At 42.6% G+C, this 22,104-nt stretch overlaps 1 protein-coding gene across 5 annotated transcripts in view; it reads left to right on the top strand.

Moving 5' to 3' along the window:
* The window catches only part of zswim8 (zinc finger, SWIM-type containing 8), a 38,014-nt gene that overhangs the window by 11,191 nt on the left and 4,719 nt on the right, over nt 1–22,104 (top strand). For 4 of the 5 annotated variants that reach the window (XM_040138659.1, XM_040138656.1, XM_040138657.1 and 1 more), the window contains exons 4-25: nt 852–946; nt 1,354–1,526; nt 2,445–2,552; nt 2,690–2,771; nt 3,382–3,502; nt 4,292–4,493; nt 5,194–5,369; nt 5,586–6,906; nt 7,822–7,953; nt 8,281–8,460; nt 9,294–9,477; nt 11,324–11,431; nt 11,620–11,744; nt 12,941–13,250; nt 13,610–13,762; nt 14,052–14,274; nt 16,291–16,580; nt 16,668–16,891; nt 19,080–19,577; nt 20,846–21,023; nt 21,202–21,375; nt 21,480–21,599. In XM_040138659.1, the coding sequence (XP_039994593.1) occupies nt 852–946; nt 1,354–1,526; nt 2,445–2,552; nt 2,690–2,771; nt 3,382–3,502; nt 4,292–4,493; nt 5,194–5,369; nt 5,586–6,906; nt 7,822–7,953; nt 8,281–8,460; nt 9,294–9,477; nt 11,324–11,431; nt 11,620–11,744; nt 12,941–13,250; nt 13,610–13,762; nt 14,052–14,274; nt 16,291–16,580; nt 16,668–16,891; nt 19,080–19,577; nt 20,846–21,023; nt 21,202–21,375; nt 21,480–21,599 (5,177 nt within the window). The remainder of the gene's footprint in view (nt 1–851; nt 947–1,353; nt 1,527–2,444; nt 2,553–2,689; nt 2,772–3,381; nt 3,503–4,291; nt 4,494–5,193; nt 5,370–5,585; nt 6,907–7,821; nt 7,954–8,280; nt 8,461–9,293; nt 9,478–11,323; nt 11,432–11,619; nt 11,745–12,940; nt 13,251–13,609; nt 13,763–14,051; nt 14,275–16,290; nt 16,581–16,667; nt 16,892–19,079; nt 19,578–20,845; nt 21,024–21,201; nt 21,376–21,479; nt 21,600–22,104) is intronic. The other variant, XM_040138660.1, reaches the window with a different exon arrangement.

A 22,104-nucleotide genomic window follows, 5' to 3' on the forward strand; every position in this document is an offset into this window, starting at 1 on the left:
ACCAGCTGCAAAGAGCACATTAATTAGACAACAGACAAAAATGTAATTTGACCTGTTGTGAAGTTACTTATGGCATTAATGTCAACTGATATATAAAAGTGACAGTCAGCAAACAGCTAAAAATGAAGACCTGCTAACATTGGATTTTCCATTGAATACTGTATGTGTAAGCATTAACTCTTCTCAAATTCATCAGACACACTCGCACAAACCTAGACAGGTTGAGTCTGTTAGTGCTAGGTTTATTTGTCAAAATCGAAAATTCATTTCTGAATAATTTTTCTCAAACACATAAGATGATGCCAGAATGATGAGAGATGCTGGGTAGCCTTGTTCTTCTTTTACTTTGTTAATGCTGTAAGATGGTGTGCTGTATGCCTTCATCAAAATTGTCCTAAAGGACAAAGCTTCTTATGTGCCCCTCTGTACATTTGTACTATCTAAAAATATCAACTTCCTAGCTAGAAATAACAGCTGTTTTCTAAAACACCCTATTTCTAAGCATTTCAATGCTAAAGCAGCTGTGCACAAGCATTTTTCTCTGGGGATGTCTTTAACTCAGTCAGTCTGTCCTTGGTGTATCTTACCTTTTGCCCACTGTGATTTGGGATAGGCTCTAACCCACCACAACCCTGAACAAGGTTTAGAAATTAGACAGATGGATAAACAGGGCTCACCAGTGTAGATATACTCAGTTTTATGATTCAGTTTTTTTTTCACTAATTTAGTTCTCTGAATCCTCTCTCACATCTTTCTTCTGTCCTTTTCTCCTGTTGTCTCTCTCACCTCTCCTGTTCATTGTCTGCGGTTCTTCTGTCCCTCGGCTTGTCTCTGTCCTCCTCCTGGTTCAGGTTATATTCCTGTCTGGCTAATGGGAGTCCAGATGAATTCCAACGAGGAGAGCAGCTCTACAGGATCAGAGCTGTCAAAGACCCACTGCAGATCGGTGGGTTGAGTTGTCACTCTTACAATACATGGGCTCAGAGAGACATTTTTCATTCCTATTGTAAACTGTAACTTTATACAGTATAATTTGCTCAGTATGGCATCACAATCACCTAGACTTAAGCTTATGATGATGACGACATGTAAGGCTTGAGAAAATTGTGCAATTCTAAGACAATCCATTCACTTCCATTGTATCTATAAATCAGCCATTAGTACATTATGGATTCCTTTTAATAGCAGCACTTTTCAGTGATAAAATACTTATGAAATACATTGAATTGAGTGAGTTAAATAAAATACAGCATACAACAAAGATAATATTTTGTTTCTTTGTACAGCCTGTTCCTGTTCTTTTCTGTAATTCTCTGTCTGTCCATCTTTCTGTGACTGTCTCTCTTTTATCAGGCTTCCATCTCAGTGCTACAGTAGTTACCAGTCAGGCTGGTCAGTCTAAAGGAGCCTACAACGTGGCGGTCATGTTTGATCGCTGCCGCATCACTTCCTGTAGCTGCACCTGTGGTGCTGGGGCCAAATGGTGTGCCCATGTGGTCGCACTCTGCCTCTTCAGAATCCACAATGTGAGTTTCTTTCTACACAAACTATCAAACTTTATCCCATTTCCATCAAATCAGACGATCTCATTTTATCAACAGAAAACCAGACAAAATTAGTGATAGACACATGGTGTGTCAGGCACAACATCATCAGATGTGGAGGAAGAAGGAAGAAAAGAGCCCAAATGATTAGTCTTTCATCAGTCTCAACAGAAAGTTAACTGAAAATGCATTTTCGAATTTTTGTAAACTAAAAAATAATCAGTCATGTGGAAAAAATAATTAATGCAATAATGGACAATAAAAGCAGAAGTAAGTTGCAGTCTGGGGGGGGCTCAGGTCAGCCAGAGTCTCCCCTCTGACTGACCTGAGCCTGAGATACAGTGCGTATGATGTGCTTTCCAGTATGAAACCTGTTCTTTTTTTTTTTAATTACACACTTATCTCACCAGAGGGGTTTTATGATCAGTTGACAAAAAGTTGAAATTTGTCCCAAAATGATCTAGAGAGGATGCTCAACTAGCAACAGGACTCTATAGTCTACCTGTCAACAAATGTGTTCTCTGTACTAACTCAGTTTATAAAAACCTTAAAAAAAATCTGCATGTCTACAGGAATAGATGTTATGTGTGGTGAGTCTTATGTATGTTTCTGTAATCTTAAAGTTTGTTTTCAGCTTAAGACTTTGGGAATTCTACTTAGTTTACTTGTTAACTGAGGTTATTTGGTGTTGAAGCTCATTGTGTGTGTGTGTGTGTGTGTGTGTGTGTGTGTGTGTGTGTGTGTGTGTGTGTGTGTGTGTGTGTCTGTGTGTCTGTGTGTCTGTGTGTGTCTGTGTGTCTGTGTGTCTGTGTGTGCGCGTGTGTCTGTGTGTCTGTGTGTGCGCGCGTGTGTGCGCGTGTGTGTCTGTGTGTGCGCGTGTGTGTGCGTGCGTGTGTGTAGGCATCAGCAGTGTGTCTGAGGGCTCCAGTCTCTGAGTCTTTATCCAGGCTGCAAAGGGACCAGCTCCAAAAGTTCGCCCAGTACCTCATCAGTGAGCTGCCTCAGCAGGTTGAGTCCATGTCTTGAACCAATTGTTCTCTTTACGAACCAAACTACTGATGAAAATGAAATTATATCTTTCTGTGATTTACATGTCATACATCTGACAAAGCAAGTTTGGTATTCATTCAGTTTTATATCTTTAGATCCTACCCACAGCCCAACGGCTTCTAGATGAGTTGCTCTCTTCTCAGTCTACTGCCATCAACACTGTGTGTGGAGCCCCAGGTACAGTAGCAATAATGCATGCAGAGATTGTTCCAAGCACAAATTGAGAGAGCAAAATTGAGCTGTCATGATATAATGATAATTTAATTTAATTCAAGTGGATCAGTTTCAGGTTATATTATTACATATTGCTGCAGCTAGATGGCAGTGATGTTTCCTGTATGGTGTCCTTCTGTTCTGTTTGAGGAAAACAGAACAGAAAGACATGTGTTTACCCTACAGTCTTGGGTATAGTGTCTATGGAGAGAGAAGTGTAATTGTTGTGGCAGGAAAGTATGGGCAGGACTTAGGCAGGAAATGCGATTCATCTCTCAGAGCTACAGTTCATCTACAAAATGTTGCTGTAATTGGAGAAAAGTGAATTTTTCTTACAGTTTTTCACCTGCTGCACCGTGAAACAGGAATAGGAAAGTCCTTGAATAAAAATAGAATATCATGCAGAACAGTTTTTCCCCGAAATACTTTGCTGAGAAAAAGCTCAAATTATCAGTGTATTTTGTGTGTGTGTGTGTGTGTGTGTGTGTGTGTGTGTGTGTGTGTGTGTGTGTGTGTGTGTGTGTGTGTGTGTGTGTGTGTGTGTGTGTGTGTGTGTGTGTGTGTGTGTGTATAGACCCGACAGCAGGCCCTTCAGCATCTGACCAGAGCACCTGGTATTTGGATGAGTCAACCCTCAGCGACAACATCAAAAAGACTCTGCACAAGTTCTGTGGACCTTCACCTGTCGTTTTCAGGTACAAATTACTTGTCTCACATAATACTCCTTAACACATTACTCAAAAGCTTTAGCAGAACTTTGCAGAACTATTCTAAACTTAAGAACCTATACTCAAACATTTCTCTAACCCCTTTCACACATACACGTCACTCTCTAAATATGGGGCCAGTTTTACATGTCAGCCTTTTGTTTGAAAAAGACACAGACCCAGACTAAAAACAAAATGTCTTCACATAAAGTGCTTCAGCCAAGTTTTTAGTTGATTTCTCCACATAACTACAGTGATTGTTTATTGGGCACTAAGTGCTTCCAAAACGCAGGTGACCTATAGTCAGAACTCTGTCCGAAAGCAGTCTATGTAGACTTGTGGAGCACTGAAACAGCTGGTTTCTCTGCTAATAAGCTCATGTATAGACACAGTGTAACACTGGCAATCTGTTAATAGGACAGTGTAAAATTTCCATAGCACTTTCTGGAAGCTCAATTGAATGGAGTCACACTGACGGCTAAAGGAATACTTATAATCCTACTAAGAAATATTGTCTCTCTATCCAAAGCATAATATAGTGTACACCTCTTTGCCATTGAGTTCCAGTGTTTTCCAGAAACTATTAAAAATATAAAAAAATAGCTATACCCTTATATAGTGGGTGACATATTTCTTGTTGCTTGTTAAGCACAGTGAGTGTAGTTTGTTCTTACTTTATTTTAACTCTATTTGACTTTCACTCACCCTTTATTCCTGATTGATTTATCTCAGTATTACTTGACTAAAATTAGTGCTTTGTGTGTATTTTATTCACAGTGATGTAAACTCCATGTACCTGTCATCCACGGAGCCACCAGCCGCTGCCGAGTGGGCGTGTCTGCTGCGACCTCTGAGGGGTCGAGAGCCAGAAGGCATCTGGAACCTTCTGTCCATCGTCAGGGAGATGTTCAAGAGGCGAGACAGCAACGCAGCCCCACTACTTGAGATCCTCACTGAGCAGTGCCTCACCTATGAACAGGTACATCCTCAACATGGCAGGAGCTCTAGCTGCTGAAAGTAAACCACTGCAAAGATTAAACATCTAAAGGCATGAGCATGTTTGCTATTAATGTAGGAGTTGACAACAGTTGGATAAGTACTTTACCCACCCTGCACATTTGAATAATTCTCACATTTAGAGTTGTAATACATTTTTCAATCTTTTTTGTGATTTTTGAGAGTAATGCCTCAAATCTCAAGGCTGTGAGAAAATGTTGAAAATGCTCACACAAGCAAGATGGAATTGTCCCATTCACCCTTTTTTGCTCCAGATCTTAACATTGCATATCTGTCACTACCAGGTACCCTCCTAAATTTAACCTCTCCATCCGTGCATGCATTATGAGCTGACATGAACACTCATTTTAAATGTTTTGTTTGATTCCACCAATTGCCTTACAAATATACATGACTGAAATATTTACAGAGGTTGTATACCAAGGCAGGTCTGAATCTGGACCGAATCTCAAAACAATATGGACCAGACAATATGTCTCTTATTAAGTTATTGTTATATTATGATGAGCTGTCGAATGTATGACTTTGTTGCTATATTATGGACAACTTGATGACTTTTATTTATGTCGGTATGTTGTGTTGGCAATGTTCCAGACATCATCATACTGTACATTCTTTGTCACACACACACCTCACTGAGTTGTCTGACTGCTTGTGTTCAGATCATCAGCTGGTGGTACAGTGTTCGGACATCAGCATCCCACAGCAGTGCCAGTGGCCACACGGGGCGCAGCAATGGTCAGTCGGAGGTGGCGGCTCATGCCTGTGCCAGCATGTGTGATGAGATGGTGGTGCTCTGGAGGCTGGCAGTGCTTGACCCCACCATGAGCCCTTGCAGGTAAGACCATTGGACCACTCACACCAGGCTACAGACTGCTTATGCATTTTATAAACTCTCACAGAACTTGGTCAAAAAATATTATACATCCCATGGTAAAGTTATGTAATATCAGCACATTTATAACATAGTGATTGCATCAGACAAAGGCAGTTGAGATACTGGTAAATATTAAGAAGGGACTTGAGATTAAAGGCTTTGTATGCTCTCTTCAAGGCGTCTGGAACTGGCAGGCCAGCTGAAGCAGTGGCACCTAAAGGTTATCGAGATAGTGAAGCGGGGGCAACATCGCAAGTCCCTGGATAAACTGTTCCAGGGCTTCAAGCCTGCGGTAGAGTCCTGCTATTTTAATTGGGAGGCGGCCTACCCATTGGACGGCATCACCTACTGTAGTGCTGATAAGAAGAGCGCCACATTTTGTTGGTCCAGGGCAGTGCAGCATCAGAGAGGAATCAAAGCTGCTGCAGGAGGGAGTGGAGAACCTCCTGAACCAGGGGGAGGGGGGAGAGCTGAAGGTGGAGCTGGGGGAGATTATAAAGGAAGAGGAAGTGGTCATTTGTCTCAACAGGAGGTGGCAGTTCGACCGAAGGAGACCATTCTAACCAAGAGAAAGGGTCTGTCAGTGAGCGGAGGGGGAGGGATGCTGGTCCGTCTCGGGGGGAGTGTCTCTCTTTCCCTGGAAGATGGAGGAGGGAAGTGCATGTACAAAGGACCAGGCTCCTCCTCTGGAGGGAAGCTGAAACTGACACAGGGAGGTGGAAAGGGGGCATCTGTAGGAGGTCCTGGAGGGAGTGGAGGGTTAGGAGGTGGTAAGCATGCTAGTGCCAAGCGGAGAACCAGCAGTGAGGACAGCTCCCTGGAACCGGACCTGGCTGAGCTCAGCTTGGATGATGGCTGCAGTCTGGCTCTGGGGGCTGAGGCCAGCAACACTTTTGAGTTTCTTCCCCCGCCCCCAGAGATGCTGCCCTCCCCAAGCCCATTGCTCCGAGATTCACGCAAGTACAGCAGCAGCAGCGGAGGGAGCAAGATGTTTGAAACAAAGCGTGTGGGCCATACATCTGCCACACTTCCTGTTGCAGAGCCTGCTCAACCCTGCTTCCCTCCCAAAGAGACAGTGGTGGTTGTTATGGACATGTCCAGCACTGCAGAAAAGGAAGCAGAGCTGGAGGTGGAGGTGGAGCCTCTCCAGAACAGAGATGAAGATGTAGACTCAGGTGGCAGTAACCAACCCTCCACTTCCACCACCACAGCAAGATCAGGCACCACTCAAACATCTGGCAAGGCACCGCGAGGCCGCAGAGAGGTAGCAGCAGCAGGGAGTGGGGCAGCAGCTGCAGGTGGACCACCTAACCAAGGAGCAGAGGCAACAGGTGGAGCTGCAGGAGGAGAAGCTTTGGGTGAGGATGACTATCAGGCATACTACCTGAGTGCTGCCTCAGAGGAGGGAGCAGACAGACAGCTGACTGATAACCACCAGGAGGAGGAGCCAGACATCTTCGCAGGGATCAAACCGCTGGATCAGGAGGGACGCATGGAGGTAAGGAAGGAAAACCAAGTGTTGTACTGATTCAATCTGTTCACAGTCGGGACTTTACAAGTATGGATGTTAAGATTCAAATACATTGGAACCACATCCATGAACTTTGCACCTCAAAATTTTTATTAATTTCTTTGAAAATAAAATATCTGTTTCCCACCATATTAACTACGTATACCACAGCTTCATACAATTAAGAAGATATCTAAATTTTATTTATCTTACTGTTGTGACATTGCCATCTATGTTGGTGTTCTCCAGTGGGCATGAATTTTTGGCTCAGGCTGACAGTGTCAGTACTGTTATTTTATTGGTGTAATATCTGTGTGGGTAGGCAATAAAAATAGGCCAACATAAGCTGTCACACAGCCATTGCTCCATGATTCTGCACAAATTAAAGAGTAGCGTTCAGAGTGCTGAGGTCACAGTTACCTGTTGGTAAGCTGTGAGTTTTGAGTCTGGTCACTTGCCACCACCACATCAGGACTTATGAGCACTAGCAGATTACAGGTTACCACATCTTACTATGATGCGCCCAAAGCCCATGCATAAAAAGAAGAACTAATCACATGACTTTGTTAATCAATTTCAGGTGACGGTGCATTGGGGGACAGTGAACGCGATTGCAGAACTTCAGCAAGTTCTGACTGCAGGCCTGCTCTCATTGTAGTGATTGAGACTCGGTGCAGGGCCTCTGTGGGTCAAAACCAAACATACTGCCAGTGAGATGGCATTGCAGATTGGATTTGAATTGTTGTATGCTGCTGCCTTCAATTTCTCTTTCAAATAAGTGGTTTAGATAATTGAGTTAAACTCCATCAGTTCAAAATTAAGATGCAGGTTGTAGGAGCAGCAGAGATATGAAACTCCACTGCTCTTCTTACTGACCTGAACACCTTTGCTGTGTGTGTGCAGGTGCTGTTTGCGTGTGCTGAGGCCCTCTATGCTCATGGCTACAGTAATGAGGCTTGCCGGCTGGCTGTGGAGCTAGCCAGAGACCTGTTAGCCAACCCTCCAGACCTGAAAGTGGAGCAGCCACAGACTAAGGTAGGTACAATCACAAGTCCCAGCAGCATGGAACACATTCTCCTATATCCTTTGACTTCTCTTATTTCCTTCTGTTGTACAGTCTCAATCTTCCATCAGTCAGCATCTTGAACTGTGTAGTGGGATATTGAGCTTTTCTTCATGTAGGAAAGCCACCAGATTCTTCTAATTTGTTTCGTATTGGCAATGTTACTGTGCCAATTTGTAACTGAGCAACAAATATTAACTATAAAAAAGGAAAGAATTTCAAAGTGCTAATCAGCTTATCGGAAGCAATTTTTTGTTTCATGTTCTTACTGCATTCTTATTTCCCTTGTTGTTGTTTAGGGTAAGAAGAGCAAGGTGTCAACCAGCCGTCAGACGCAAGTAGCCACTAACACACTCTCAAAAGCTGCCTTCCTCCTCACTGTTCTCACTGAACGACTGGAGCTCCACAACCTGGCCTTCAGCACCGGCATGTTCTCCCTGGAACTCGTGAGGCCACCGGCATCTACCAAAGCTTTGGAGGTCTCTCACTCACACACAAATACACACACATACTCTGTATGCAGAGGTACTTGAAAAATCCTTAAAATTGATTGCATTGAAATGTAGCAGAGTTGCATTTATTTTATCTGTTATTGAATTAATTACTCTATAAAAATACTGTCAAACTGTTATCTAATGATATCCAATTAATTCAGAAGTGTAAATGAAGGTGAATGAAATCACATGTATACCAAGTTTCATAAGGCAGGATCTGCAGGCTGCTGTAAGGTGATTGGTCATTTGTTGAGAGTATTTTACACAGCTGATACAGTGTTGATACCTGATTTAATTATTTGAATCTTTCTTCGATTTAATGGTAATTACTAATTGAGCTTCTGTGTCTCTAATGTGGAGAGATGACAGGAAATGAAGGGGGGGGTTGATGCACAACAAAGGTTCCCAGCCAGTTCCCAGTCCTTAATCTCTAGGCCACCAGGGTGCCACAGCACTTTCACCTGTGGCACGCCCAAATCAAATTCATTCTACCCTACCCAAAAACTAAATAATTCTATCCATTACAAGCACTTTTTGAGAGTTACCCACACAAGAGATCCAGTGCAGGGCTTTGCTTTGATTATTTGACTTGATAATGTTGTTTCAATGAAGAATTGAATGTCACTCTGAATAGGAGTTTCTGCCAAATGCTATAAATGTAGTTTAACACAGAGTTGTCATTTTGGAATTGGCTTTCTTATTCCTTTATAAACTCCATGTATGTGTCATTTATATAGTATATCCAAACAATGAGTATACATGCAATGTGGAGGCATGAACCTGTACCAAATGTACTGACTTCATATGTGGCTGACCAGGTGAAGCTGGCCTACCAGGAATCAGAGGTGGTGGCTTTGTTGAAGAAGATTCCTCTGGGCCTGGTGGAGATGTCAGCCATCAGAGAGAGAGCTGAACAGCTCAGAGATGGAAACTTCTGTGATTACAGACCCGTGCTGCCTCTCATGTTGGCCAGCTTCATCTTTGATGTACTGTGTACCCCAGGTAAGTACCAATTATTGTTTGATTGGAGTTGAACATTTTAAATCTAAGTATAAGATTGAAAGATATAGATTTTTTTCTTGTCTAGATTTAATATTGGTCTGATACTTGTAATACACTAAGCCATCAACAGTACTTTTCTCTTTATAGATTTCTCATTATAGATAACGTGATGATGTTACATCACAGTTATGATGTTATATCACAGTTTGTCAGTCAGTTGACAATGGAGAAGGCTAAAAAAACAAAACAAACCTATTAGACAGATAGCAGAATCTTTAGGACTGGCCAAATCAACAATTTGGTACATACTTAAAATAAGGCAGGCATTGGCAAGCTCAGCAACACCAAAAGACCTGGAAGACCAGGGAAGACAACTTACGTGGATGATCACAGAATTCTTTCCTTGGTGAAGAAAAACCCCTTCACAACATCTATCCGGGCTATGAACACCCTTGAGGAGGTAGATGTATCATTGTCAACGTCTTACCATCAAGAGACATCTTCTTGAATGTAAATACAGAGGGTTCACCACAAGGTGAAAACCACTGGTAAGACTCAAGAACAGAAAGGCCAGATTAGACTGATTAGAAAACATCTTTGAAAAACCTGTCCAGTTCTGGAACAAGATTCTTTGGACAAATGTAACCAAGATTAACTTGTACAAGAATGATGAGAAGAGAATAGTATAGAGAAGGAAAGGAACAGCTCATGATCCAAAGCATACCACATTGTCTGTCGATCATGGTGAAGGTAGTGCATGCATGAGCATGTATGGCTGTCAAAGGAACCAGGTCATTGTTGTTTACTGATGATGTGACTGCTGACAGAAGTAGCAAGATGAATTCTTAAGTGTATAGGGCTTTACTATCTGCTCAGATTCAGCCAAATGCTGCAAAACTGAAAAAACTGAAACAAATGGGTAATGACCCAAAACCTACTGTGAAAGCAACCCAAGAGCTTCTCAAGCAAAGAAATGGAATATTCCTCGATGGCCAAGTCAGTCACCTGACTTTAACCCAACTCAGCACGCTTTTCACTTACTGAAGGCAAAGATGAAGACAGAAAGACCCTGAAACAAGCAGCAAATGAAGGCAGCTGCAATAAAGACATGGCAAAGAATCTCAAGGGATGAAACTCATTATTATGTGATGTCCATGGGTTCCAAACTTCAGCCAGTCATTTGCTGCAAAGGATTTTCATCCATTAAAAATAATCCTTATATTTATAGTCATGTTGGTTTGTCCAATTACTTTTGAGCCTCTGAAAATGAGGGACTATGTGTAAAAATGGCTGTAATTCCTAAATGGTCAATGCAATATATTTGTTAACCCTTCATTTCAGATCCATTGTGGTACAGAGGCAAAATTACAAAAATTGTGTCACTGTCCAAATACCTATGGACCTACCTGTATAAGTTTTTGAATTTTTGCCTTTATTTGACAGTAAAGCTGCAGAAAGAAAATGTGGTTGGAGAGAGGGGTCTGAGATGCAACAAAGGTCCCCAGCTAAAGTCAGATCAGTGATGCTGCAGTTATGTGGTATATGTCTTAACCACAAGCCCACTGGACATCCCAAACAAGTTTTTACTTATACCATTTTAATACCCTTTTTATTATCTTTTTATAGAATAAAATGATATTTAAACATCCTAAAAAATCTTTTTTATAATTTTTTTTTTGCAGTGTAAAACCTTATGCGTTAGCCTAGTTAGTTAGGTAGTCAGCTGTCTAGTATACCTCCTGCCTGATTTTGAGCAAGTAATTAGAAATAATTTTTAACGCCTAAATTAAGAATTTTTAAATGGGAACTTGAAGAATTAACATTTCTTTCACTTTTCTCCATATTGTTTGTGCAGTTGTGTCCCCAACGGGTTCCCGTCCGCCAAGTCGCAACCGTAACAACGAGATGCCTGGTGATGAGGAGCTGGGCTTCGAGGCTGCTGTTGCTGCACTTGGTAAAAATATAATTTTCCTGTTTGTGGATTAGATTTTCTTGCTTTTTCTTTTTCTCAGTATCTCTTTTTCTCTCTTCACCCCTTCTCTCATGTCCCTTATCTTTGTCTGTATTGTCCACTGTACCTTATCCTGTCTCCCCCAAAACTTCATGCTTTAATCCTTGTCTTCACCCTTTGTTTGTCTGCAGGTATGAAGACCACAGTCAGTGAGGCAGAGCATCCTCTTCTGTGTGAAGGAACTAGACGGGTGAAGGGTGACCTGGCTCTGGCTCTCATGATCACCTATAAGGATGACCAGAGCAAGCTGAAAAAGGTAAACATCAATACTGTGATCATTCTGACCCTCTGATAAGAGTATAGCAACTTTTTTTCTTGAACAAATTTCAGGTATGACTGCTACGGCTGATAACTGCGAGATGTAAATGGACTGCACTTGTATAGTGCTTTTCTAGTCTTATTGACCACCCAAAGCACTTTACACTACTGCCACATTCACCCATTCTCACACGCATTCACACAGCGCTTTTCTCTACAAACAGCGCTTTCTACACACACACACACACACATTCACCCATTGGCTTTAGAAATACAACTGAGGCAATTTGAGGCTCAGCATCTTGCCCAAGGACACTTGACATGCGGACTGGAGGAGCCGGGGATCGAACCAACGAACTTCCAGCTAGTGGACGACCCACACTACCTCCTTAGCCACAGCCGCTGCAGATCAGAGTAAAAGATCTGGGATGTGTTCTTCCAGTAATCCAGGCAGAGAAAAAAAAATGAGTCAGATGTTTCCGGCATCCTGTTGCGGAGGTTCCCATTGGCTTTAGAAATGGGCAAATGGGATAAAAGAGAGAAAGGTGCATTATTTAATGTATTTAGTATTACACATTAATGAGTTTGCAGGCTGGTCACCAGCTTTTCTGCGCATTGGGATGTGTACAAGACAAACCTTGTAAATTCCTGTTCCTGTGCGAGCCTACACATATTATAATTTTACACAGAAACAACCACAGACAATTAAACTAGACTTGCAGGCAGGTATTAATGGGGTTCAAACCCCCCCTTGTACAATTCACACCCAGCAGCCTGTCGGGGAAATGCAAGTCGGACCTGAAGGCCCACTGGCGCGATGCAAGTCTCAGGTTGAGACTTACATAACTTTTACAGTATACGCTGCAGTACCACTTTTACCAACAGAAGAATTTTAAAAAAGGGGGGAAAAAAGCCTGGGCAATTACAATAGTGTTCAGGGCTCAGTGCCACACATGCGCCCCCTCAGGCTTGGACCCCTAAAAATACCCTGTAGAGCCTTTTACAGAACACAAATACATTGAATTACCACTGCTGGGGGAAAAATAGAATATACAAACCTTAAAGCTACACTAATCCACTAACTGAAAGTTCTCATCCTCTGTTTCTTAACACTTCTTTCTCCCATTCCTCTGTTTTCTTCCCCCTCTCGCACTCTCTGTGTTCTTTTTCCTGTACCCAACCCCCCATCCTCAGATACTGGATAAGTTGTTGGACAGAGAGAGTCAGACCCACAAGCCCCAAACTTTGAGCTCCTTTTACTCCAGCAAGCCAGCAGCTGGCAGCCAGCGCAGCCCATCCAAACATACTGCTGCTGGCCACAGTGGGGTGAGCGGAGCCACCGGGGGTGTCTCCAAACACGCCCCCTCATCTTCCTCTGTGACCACTGTGGCAGCTTCTCCCCCCGCTGTGTCACTAGCTGGAGAAGAGGTGGCTCGTCAGGCCGAACTAAACCCAGTGCCAAATAGTACAGCAGGGGAGAGTACTGCTGAGATCAGGGAGCATGGTAAGAACACCACCCCCCAACCCCTCTTTAGGTGACATGTCTTATTATATTTGTTGAACATCTACAGCAGTTTCATGTTTAAAAAATAGTTAATAGATATTTAAATTTACAATATACAGTGATAGGTTCTCTACATTGCATTTTCACTGTTGAAAACATACAGGTAGTTACTGTGCGTTACAGTGTACAGTTCAACGCAACATTTTTTCAAACATTTTTATTGTGACTGTTGGGTGACACTTGACTTGGTTCACATTTCTGAAACCTAGATTGTCTGTGCTGCCATACAGGGAATCGCTCTATGTTAACACAGAAGTCTTTGATAGAGATAAATTTCTGTTGGTATTCTGTCCTTGCAGTATCAGATGGGCCTTCATCAATTGACCACCAGAATGAAACGGCTCCATTTAAGCTGGAGGCTACAGTGCCCAGTCGCCTGGCGCTTGGGACGCGCTGTGGATACAGCCAACGCTGCTGGGGCTCTCCTGTCCGTCAGAAAAAGAAACACACCGGTACACACTTTGGCCATAATGTCTATAATTTTTTTATTGATTAGGCCGGTAGAGAATGAGAGAAAACACAGAATTTACACTGTCACTACCTCCACTTATAAAGAGAATCAACTTAATTTATATCCACAGTATAACACAGGCAGTGCTGAGATTTAACCATAGTCATATATGTGGTGTTTCTGTACATACAGTTTGTACCCAAAAATGTACCACATACTGAAACAGCTTCACATGAATGCACAATAATAGTGATATGAAACATGATGTAATGTGCATGGTGTTTGGTCAGGCATGGCGAGTATTGACAGCAGTGCTCCAGAGACGACCTCAGACAGTTCCCCCACCCTTAGCCGCCGGCCGCTCCGGGGTGGCTGGGCAGCAACGTCTTGGGGGCGGGGCCAGGACAGTGATAGCATCAGCAGTTCATCATCTGATTCACTGGGCTCCTCCTCCTCCAGTGGCTCTCGCAGGGCAGGGGGTGGGGCCAGAGCCAAGAGCACTGACACTAGCAGGTACACACACACTTCCTCCTCATCAGGGTCACTAAGACTAGTTAAAGCAAATTACCTGGGTTACTGGGATGACCATCAACAATAATAGAATGAATTTTTTTTAAAAACAAAGGTTGTCTGTTAACAGGAGTTTTCCTCATCAGTTGGAATCTGCTGACTTGTGTGCAGTCAACTCCAAGCAACCTGTGGTCAACAGAAGGGTACTTTATAAAGCGGCTAATGCTGTGTTTCTGTTTGACTCAAGGGGTGACAAAAGGCATGCCACTGTAGATTTCTACAGCATAGGTTTTAATTTGTAGTAAGGTGTCTCATTTCACCTTTTGTTATCAACACAACAATAGACCAATATATATCAAACATGAGGAATAAGAAAACACTCTCTGGTCATTCTCTGTTGACTAAAATGAATGTATTTATTCAGAATCCAGGAAACAGTGTTTACACATGAGAGACATCATAGAATCTGCTTAACTAGTCCTTCCCCCACCAGCCTATAATACCAAACTGTAATGAGCAATAGGTCATGGTCAGTCTCTTCTCAGAATAACAAATTCCAGTGAGAACGGCTCACAATAAGCCTATCTGAGACACTGAAACACTACATTTTCCATGACTGGACAGTCTGATTTCAAAGTTTACATCGATTCTTATGAATTGGTACAAAAGCCAGTTTAACAGTTATTCAGCAATTTTTCGTATATATCTACATATATACATATACATCTCAATAAATTCTACCATAATACATGGTCAGGCCATATCCTGTTTTAAATCATATTACCCACAGTAACTGTGTTTACATTCTTGACTTTGTAATACAGAGCAATGGTGAGCTATGAACATACATATAGAACTAGAGTCATATCCAGGTAATTTGTACTTCTCCTTGTCTCATACTGAAGAGGATTAGTCTCCTTTACAGTTGGATCTGTTCTTTCATTCACTGTGATAGAGAGCGGGAGTAGCAGTGAAAATGTATTTGCTAAATGTGTGTTACAGAAAAATACATTTTGCTGAGCCTTTCTTCCACTTCCTTAACATTGTCTTCACTGAACAATTTCCTCCAGTTTCAGTCACACCTCTTGTAGGTTCACATAATATAAATGTAGGTCCTAAGGCCCCAATGTGTAGTTATATCTTTTAAGGAGAAAGAAAAGTGGTGTTCCTTGTTTAAAGCCTGGTTTGAGTGAAATAACCAAACTGATCTGTGATTACACTGTTCCAGAATGCTAACTCAGAACTAATGCTATCAGCTGTAAACGGTCAAATAACTACAGTTGTGTGCATAAGTGTAGACACCCTTTTCTACTTGTGAAAAACTCAGAACTTCATAACTTGTTATACCTTAATTAACTAGTTAGGAATTGTCATTAGGAATAAATTCTCTGACTATTCAAACCTTGTGGTAAGTTTCTTAAGTTGATGAACAACAATGCGATATAAAGCCAAGATCACATCAGTTCGCAAAGAAAAAGACTTAAACGCATATTATCCAAGCCAAAGCAAAACTGACAGCATAATGATGATCAGTTGTAAACTGAGATACAAACGGGAATGGACAATGATCTCCCCAGTTAGCCTAGTTTGCAGGTTATCTTATCGTCTGGCATAATGGGAGCCATATGATTGAAATTCTTTAAAATAACCTTCAGACTGGCTGTCTGCTGCTTTAAGACTATAATGAATTGTTAAATTTGATGTCCACTTATATACCTGATATTTGAAAGGAGCACAAATTATGAAAATATGACTTTTCTTTACCAGATAAGAGAAAAATTGCATAAACAGGGGCAACAGAAAGCAAAATCACATTGAGACCTCAGAGAACAGACAACAATAAAAATGTAGATCAGAGATAAGCTAAAGCCAAGTTGGAGAACTAGCCTGAGTAGGAGCAGGCCTGCCTCTGTTGAGCAGGTTTTTCCGAAAACAAACCTGATCTACAGTAGATGTGTCTTTATGCTAAACAGCTTAGGTGAATTCTAATTAAGATGTCCTACTTTTCCCTGTGTTCAGGTACAAAGGGCGACGTCCAGAGTGCCACGCTCCCCATGTACCCAACCAGCCATCAGAGGCAGCAGCCCATTTTTACTTTGAGCTGGCCAAAACGGTGCTGATCAAAGCTGGAGGAAACTCTTCCACCTCCATTTTCACCCAGCCCTCAGCCAGCGGGGGCCACCAGGGGCCCCACAGAAACCTGCACCTGTGTGCCTTTGAGATTGGCCTGTATGCTCTTGGCCTCCACAACTTTGTCTCACCCAACTGGCTGTCCAGGACCTACTCCTCGCATGTGTCCTGGATCACTGGTGAGGGGGAGTGTGTGTGTGAGAGAGAGAGAGAATTAGAAACATGAAGACTCAGATTTTCTAATCCGGTGTTTTTTCATCTCTTAGGCCAGGCCATGGAGATCGGCAGCGCTGCCCTCAACATTTTAGTGGAGTGTTGGGATGGTCACCTCACCCCTCCAGAGGTAGCATCCCTAGCAGACCGAGCATCACGGGCCAGAGACCCCAACATGGTTCGGGCAGCGGCAGAGCTGGCCCTGAGCTGCTTGCCACATGCTCATGCCCTAAATCCAAATGAAATCCAGAGAGCCCTGGTGCAGTGCAAAGAGCAGGTACTGTAGGAATGGGTTTACAGTTCAGCACAATTGATCAACCTGTTGCTGAGCAGGTCAGATGCTGTTTAATATTTTTGTAAGTATGTTTGGTTCCAACAAGATAATTCCTTTTTTCAAATATATTTTTCAATGTGAAACATATCATCAGTTGATTAGTTAAATTTCAGATTATCTGGGTAATCACAGTGTACATCAGTACAGTGTGGTATGTGTATTCTGTGAACAGGGAAATGTGTGGATGTATGATGGAAGACAAGACAGTGAAAGTAGAGTAAATAAAAGTAAATGAAGATAATAATAATGTGGCACCCCCATTAAGTCATAGATGGCCAGGAAGCAGCGTTATATTGAAAATATTAATCTTTTTTATTAAAAAAAAATAACTTTGTAGGGTAAAAACAGCTTTAAGCAAAAAAGGAACAGGTTGGTTGACATTCAGCGGCACATTGTAAATCACACACATAGTCTGATGGCATCCATTAGCATAAAGTGGTCAACAAACACACCAACCCAGGGAAAGGAAGCTCACAATCTATATACTGGTTGCTGCATCTTTTTACAGTTCCGTGGGATGGGCACTAAAGCAAACAAATCAAAAAAAAAAAAAAAAGAGAGACAACCAAGGCAGTAGCTCACTAGCAGCTACATAGAGGATCCCTGGTCAGATTTCCCCAACTACCAGTGCACCCATGCACAAGAAGCTCCCACACAAGCAGTCCACCAGTGCACACCGCTACATCAAGGCAAAATGCCTCCCCAACAATGGGCTCTCTTCCCATGAAGCAAGAACATCTGGGTCCCTATCAGCTTGCTGCAGGAAACTCGGCTTGGCATGCTGCTTTTATCTATGAGTCAGACAATGGCATGGACCCGCATACAGTGAAACTAAATTAATTTGCGTCAATGGTGTGGTTGCCATGCTACATGCAGCATGCAAGCCCCTCATGGAGGAGACAAAGCTCAGAATAGCCCCTTGCGATCGCCAACAGGTGTCTTTTATTACCTCATCAATCAATGTCTGTGCAATGCTTTAAAGGTCCAGCAAGACCAACTGCCCCACAACATAATTTCCACTTGGCTACAATAATAATAGTACTAGTAAATATCATAACAATAATATAAAAAGGGAAAACTCTTGGATTTAAAGTCTGACTGAGCTAATTTACATTAGCATCATCTACAGGTGGCTTTGTGGCTACAGGGGAAAAGCAGAGAACACAGGTTCACTCCTCAGCAGCAGGGCACTCACCTGGAAACAGTGATTCTGTCCCAGAGGCCACAACAGTGGTACCTTCTAACTGAGCAGGGGTGCCAACAATAGGTGTGGAACATGGGGAATGGGCGATTCTACATTGGGAAGAAAAAAGTAAACATGCAAAAAGATTCAGTCTTAATTTCAGCTTCGGTGGCTGAATTGTGTTTACTGCTACTATTTTCATCCTTGTGTAGTTTCTTGTAGGTCAGTCATAGGAAAAGCTAAAGTCATGTTTGATTTTCTGACCTCTGAAACTGAAAGTTTTATCAGCTTTTACAGTTCAGATGAACAAAACTTAAGTTCAAATAGTGGTAACATAATAAAATAGAGTTTCGCCTAAAGAAAGGAAATTTTCAAGTGACAACATTTTAACACAATGTGACATGAGCGCCACATTACCATTTAATCACTTGTGAGTGTCTGGAATTTAAGAACAGATTTTGAAAGGAGTTGTGGCACTTAAGTATGAATTTGAATTTAGTTAAATTAATCTTTTTCTAATTTCGGGATTTGATTAAATTGCAATGACAAATTCCAAATTGCAGCTGAATGCCTGTAAACACATGCTTGTTTCTTGTTGTTACAGTGGTCTTAAAAACAATTAAAATCTAAAAAGGAAATTAGGACTTTGAAAGCTGCTGATAAAGAAACCAATGAGGAGAAGAAATGATTTATTGTAGTAAATAAGGTAAAATGAATGATCCCTAGTGATCTGCTCTTGACTCGTCATACATTCTTGTCCCCCCAACTCCCTTCCCATCCGTCCCAGCCTGTCCCTGATTGTCCTTGTTTGTCCCCATCTGTCCCCTTCTGTCCTTGTCTGTCCTTGTTTGTCCCTGTCTGCCCTTGGCTGTCAGCATCTGTCCCCTTCGGTCCCTGCTGATCACTTTTTGACCCCTCCTGTCCCCATCTGTCCCTTTCTCCCTCCAGGACAATGTGATGTTGGAGAAGGCCTGCATGGCAGTAGAGGAAGCAGCCAAGGGTGGAGGCGTGTACCCTGAGGTTCTGTTTGAGGTGGCTCACCAGTGGTACTGGCTATATGAACAGTCAGTGGGCGGGGGCTCAGGCCAGCAAAGGGAGACCTCTGGGCGCTGTGGGGCAAATGGGGGTTCGGGCAGGAGGCCCCCGGAATCCAGCTGTGGTGTCCTTGACAGTGGGGCCAACATGGAGTCTCCAGGGGTGGCAACAGTCACAGCCTCAGTCACTGCAGCAGCCGTTGTACCCGTCATCTCTGTAGGCTCCACCATCTACCAGTCCCACGCCATGCCTGGGCAGGCCATGGCTCACCCACACAGCCAGGGCCTTCACCCCTACACCACCATCCAGGCCCATCTCCCCACTGTCTGCACCCCCCAGTACCTGGGACACCCGCTGCAGCATGTCCCTCGACCCGCCGTCTTCCCTGTGTCTGGGGCTGCATATCCACAGGTCAGAACTCCTCTTTATACAATCACTGGGCTTTTTGTGGAATTTTGTTTTATTAAGAAAATGGCTAAGAGGGTGTCCACAGCTGGAGAGTACAGTTTTGATGTTGTTTCACATCTTTCAAAGACTAAAAACTACATGAATGGCAGCAGGCAATCAGTGTACATAACCTGACACACTTGACCACTTTTCAAATTGCCAAACTCACTCAACTGTGCCCCTGTTAAAAGAAAAAATGAAAGAGTGAACATTTGGGGGAAAACATTAGGGTACATTTAGGGCTGCTAGAAATGATTTTTTTTTCTGCCATAAATTAATCTGCTGATTATTTTATCAATTATAATCGATTGATTGGTTAGTTTAACTCTGGTTTCCTAGAGTTCAAGATGACACCTTCAGATGTCTTGTTTTGTCCAACCAACAGTCCAAAGCCAAAAGAGATTCACCTTTCTGCGATATAAAAAAGAAAGGCATCAAATCCTCACAGTAGAGAAGCTGGAACCAGAGAAGGTTTGATATTGATGCTTAAAAAATGACTTAAATTATTAATTGGTTTTTAAAGAGTTAACTGAAGTAACTGTTTAATAAATATTGCAAATTGTTGTTTAGCTGAGGTGGAAAAGCTGTCATACAGAAAAAGAGAAGATGTGATAATGGCTGGTGGACACAGTGTCTTGATCAATCAATGATCAATCAATTAGTCAATCAGCAGAACATTAACTGGCAAACTTGATAAACAGTTCGTTGTAAAGTAACTTTTCAGTAATAAGGCCAGCTTCTCAACTGTGTATATTTGCCAGTTTTCTTTGACGTTACAAAGTAAACTGAGTTTACTGTTGAGGTTGGAGACTGTTGATCAAACAAACCAAGCACTGACATGTCTTCTTGTCTGATATATTTAAAATTGTTTACTTGAGCTCAAGGAAATTGTGATTTAAACTATTTCCTGTGGATTAATCAGTGAATTGAGAAAATAAGTGGCAGATTAATTGATAAGGAAAATGTTGACATTTCCTTACAATATGTCTAACAATTTAATAACTACAAATGGTGGCTTTATCGCTAGTGGAAAAGCCTATACAGTTACTTGGTATCTTATTGTAAGGTATATACAGATAAATCTTTAGATCTGTTGGTGTTGTGAAATAAACATTGTTTGTGCTACATGAATATTCTCATACTTTTATTTTTTATGGTACAGTAGAGTACAGGTCAATTAGCCTAACTGTCTGTGCACATGTGTGTGCGTGCGTGTGCGTGTACCTCCTCAGGGAATGCACCCAGCCTTCATTGGGGCCCAGTACCCATTCTCAGTGGCCGCTGGCCCCCAGCCACCTATGGCAGCTACGGCTGTGACCTTCCCTGGTGTCCCCGTACCGTCCATGACTCAGATAGCCGTCCATCCCTACCACACTGAGACCGGGCTGCCCCTCAGCACCACTGTAGCAGGTCAGGACTACGCACTGTGTGTGTGTTTCATCAATGTCTAAACTCAGCAATTTTCAATGTTTTTCTAAATTTAGGTCACCTTAGATATTACACAGAGTTACTTATTACAGTACCAGGGGATGCGTTTGTGGGTCAATGCTAACCTGTATGATGTGCTTGTCGTGTCCGTTGTCAACAGTAGGCAGCGTCCATGCAGGCCCCACCATCCAGGCTATCCAGGGAGCAACTTTGCCCTCCCTTTCATCCCAGCCGGGCTCATTGGTCAGCACTCCTTTCCCAGCAGAGGACGAGCAGCACAGCCAGCCAGTCAGCCAGCAGGGCCTGCACTACCTGCATTCTGCCTACAGAGTTGGTGAGGAGTTTGTGACCTATGGTTATATTTTCCACCAACCAGTGTGCATACAGTACAGTAGGTTAGCTGAAAAAATGTGATCTCTGTTGTTCCTTTGTGTGAAGGCATGCTGGCGTTGGAGATGCTGGGCAGGAGGGCTCACAATGACCACCCCAACAACTTTTCCAGGAGCCCACCTTACACTGAGGATGTCAAATGGCTGCTGGGACTTGCTGCGAGGCTTGGTGAGCCTGCACTTACAGTACTTGAGTATGGCTGCTGTAGCTAGCAGCAGACACACTACAACAACAACGAACAAAAGAAAAACTGATGTAACAGACTACTTATAATAATTGTCATTATCATTAGAACGCATCATGTACAAAAGGCAGAGGCCCTTCTACACCACACACTGTGGACTGAACACAGTTCTGTACTGATGAACACCCATTTATCATAGCAGAAGGTGGAGAAAGTAACAATTTAATGGTGGAGACAGAAAAGGAGACAGCAGGGCTCCTTGCAGCTATTTATAACAGAGGCAGCCACCTCTGCTGAATTAATGACCACAAGGCCGAGCTAGGGTTAGGACACAGGCAGTGTTTAATTGGGTTGTCTCTGTACTCCAACATATTGGACAAGAAAGGAAACAATGATTATGAGGTAGCACTTAGACTCTCAGCTATAAGGGTGTTTGATAATGTTCACATCCACACTGGCTGAACAGTACCAATTTCAGGACAGTAAATC

Source organism: Xiphias gladius, chromosome 11, assembly GCF_016859285.1.
Source record: "Xiphias gladius isolate SHS-SW01 ecotype Sanya breed wild chromosome 11, ASM1685928v1, whole genome shotgun sequence".
In the NCBI taxonomy this organism is placed as follows: domain Eukaryota; kingdom Metazoa; phylum Chordata; class Actinopteri; order Istiophoriformes; family Xiphiidae; genus Xiphias; species Xiphias gladius.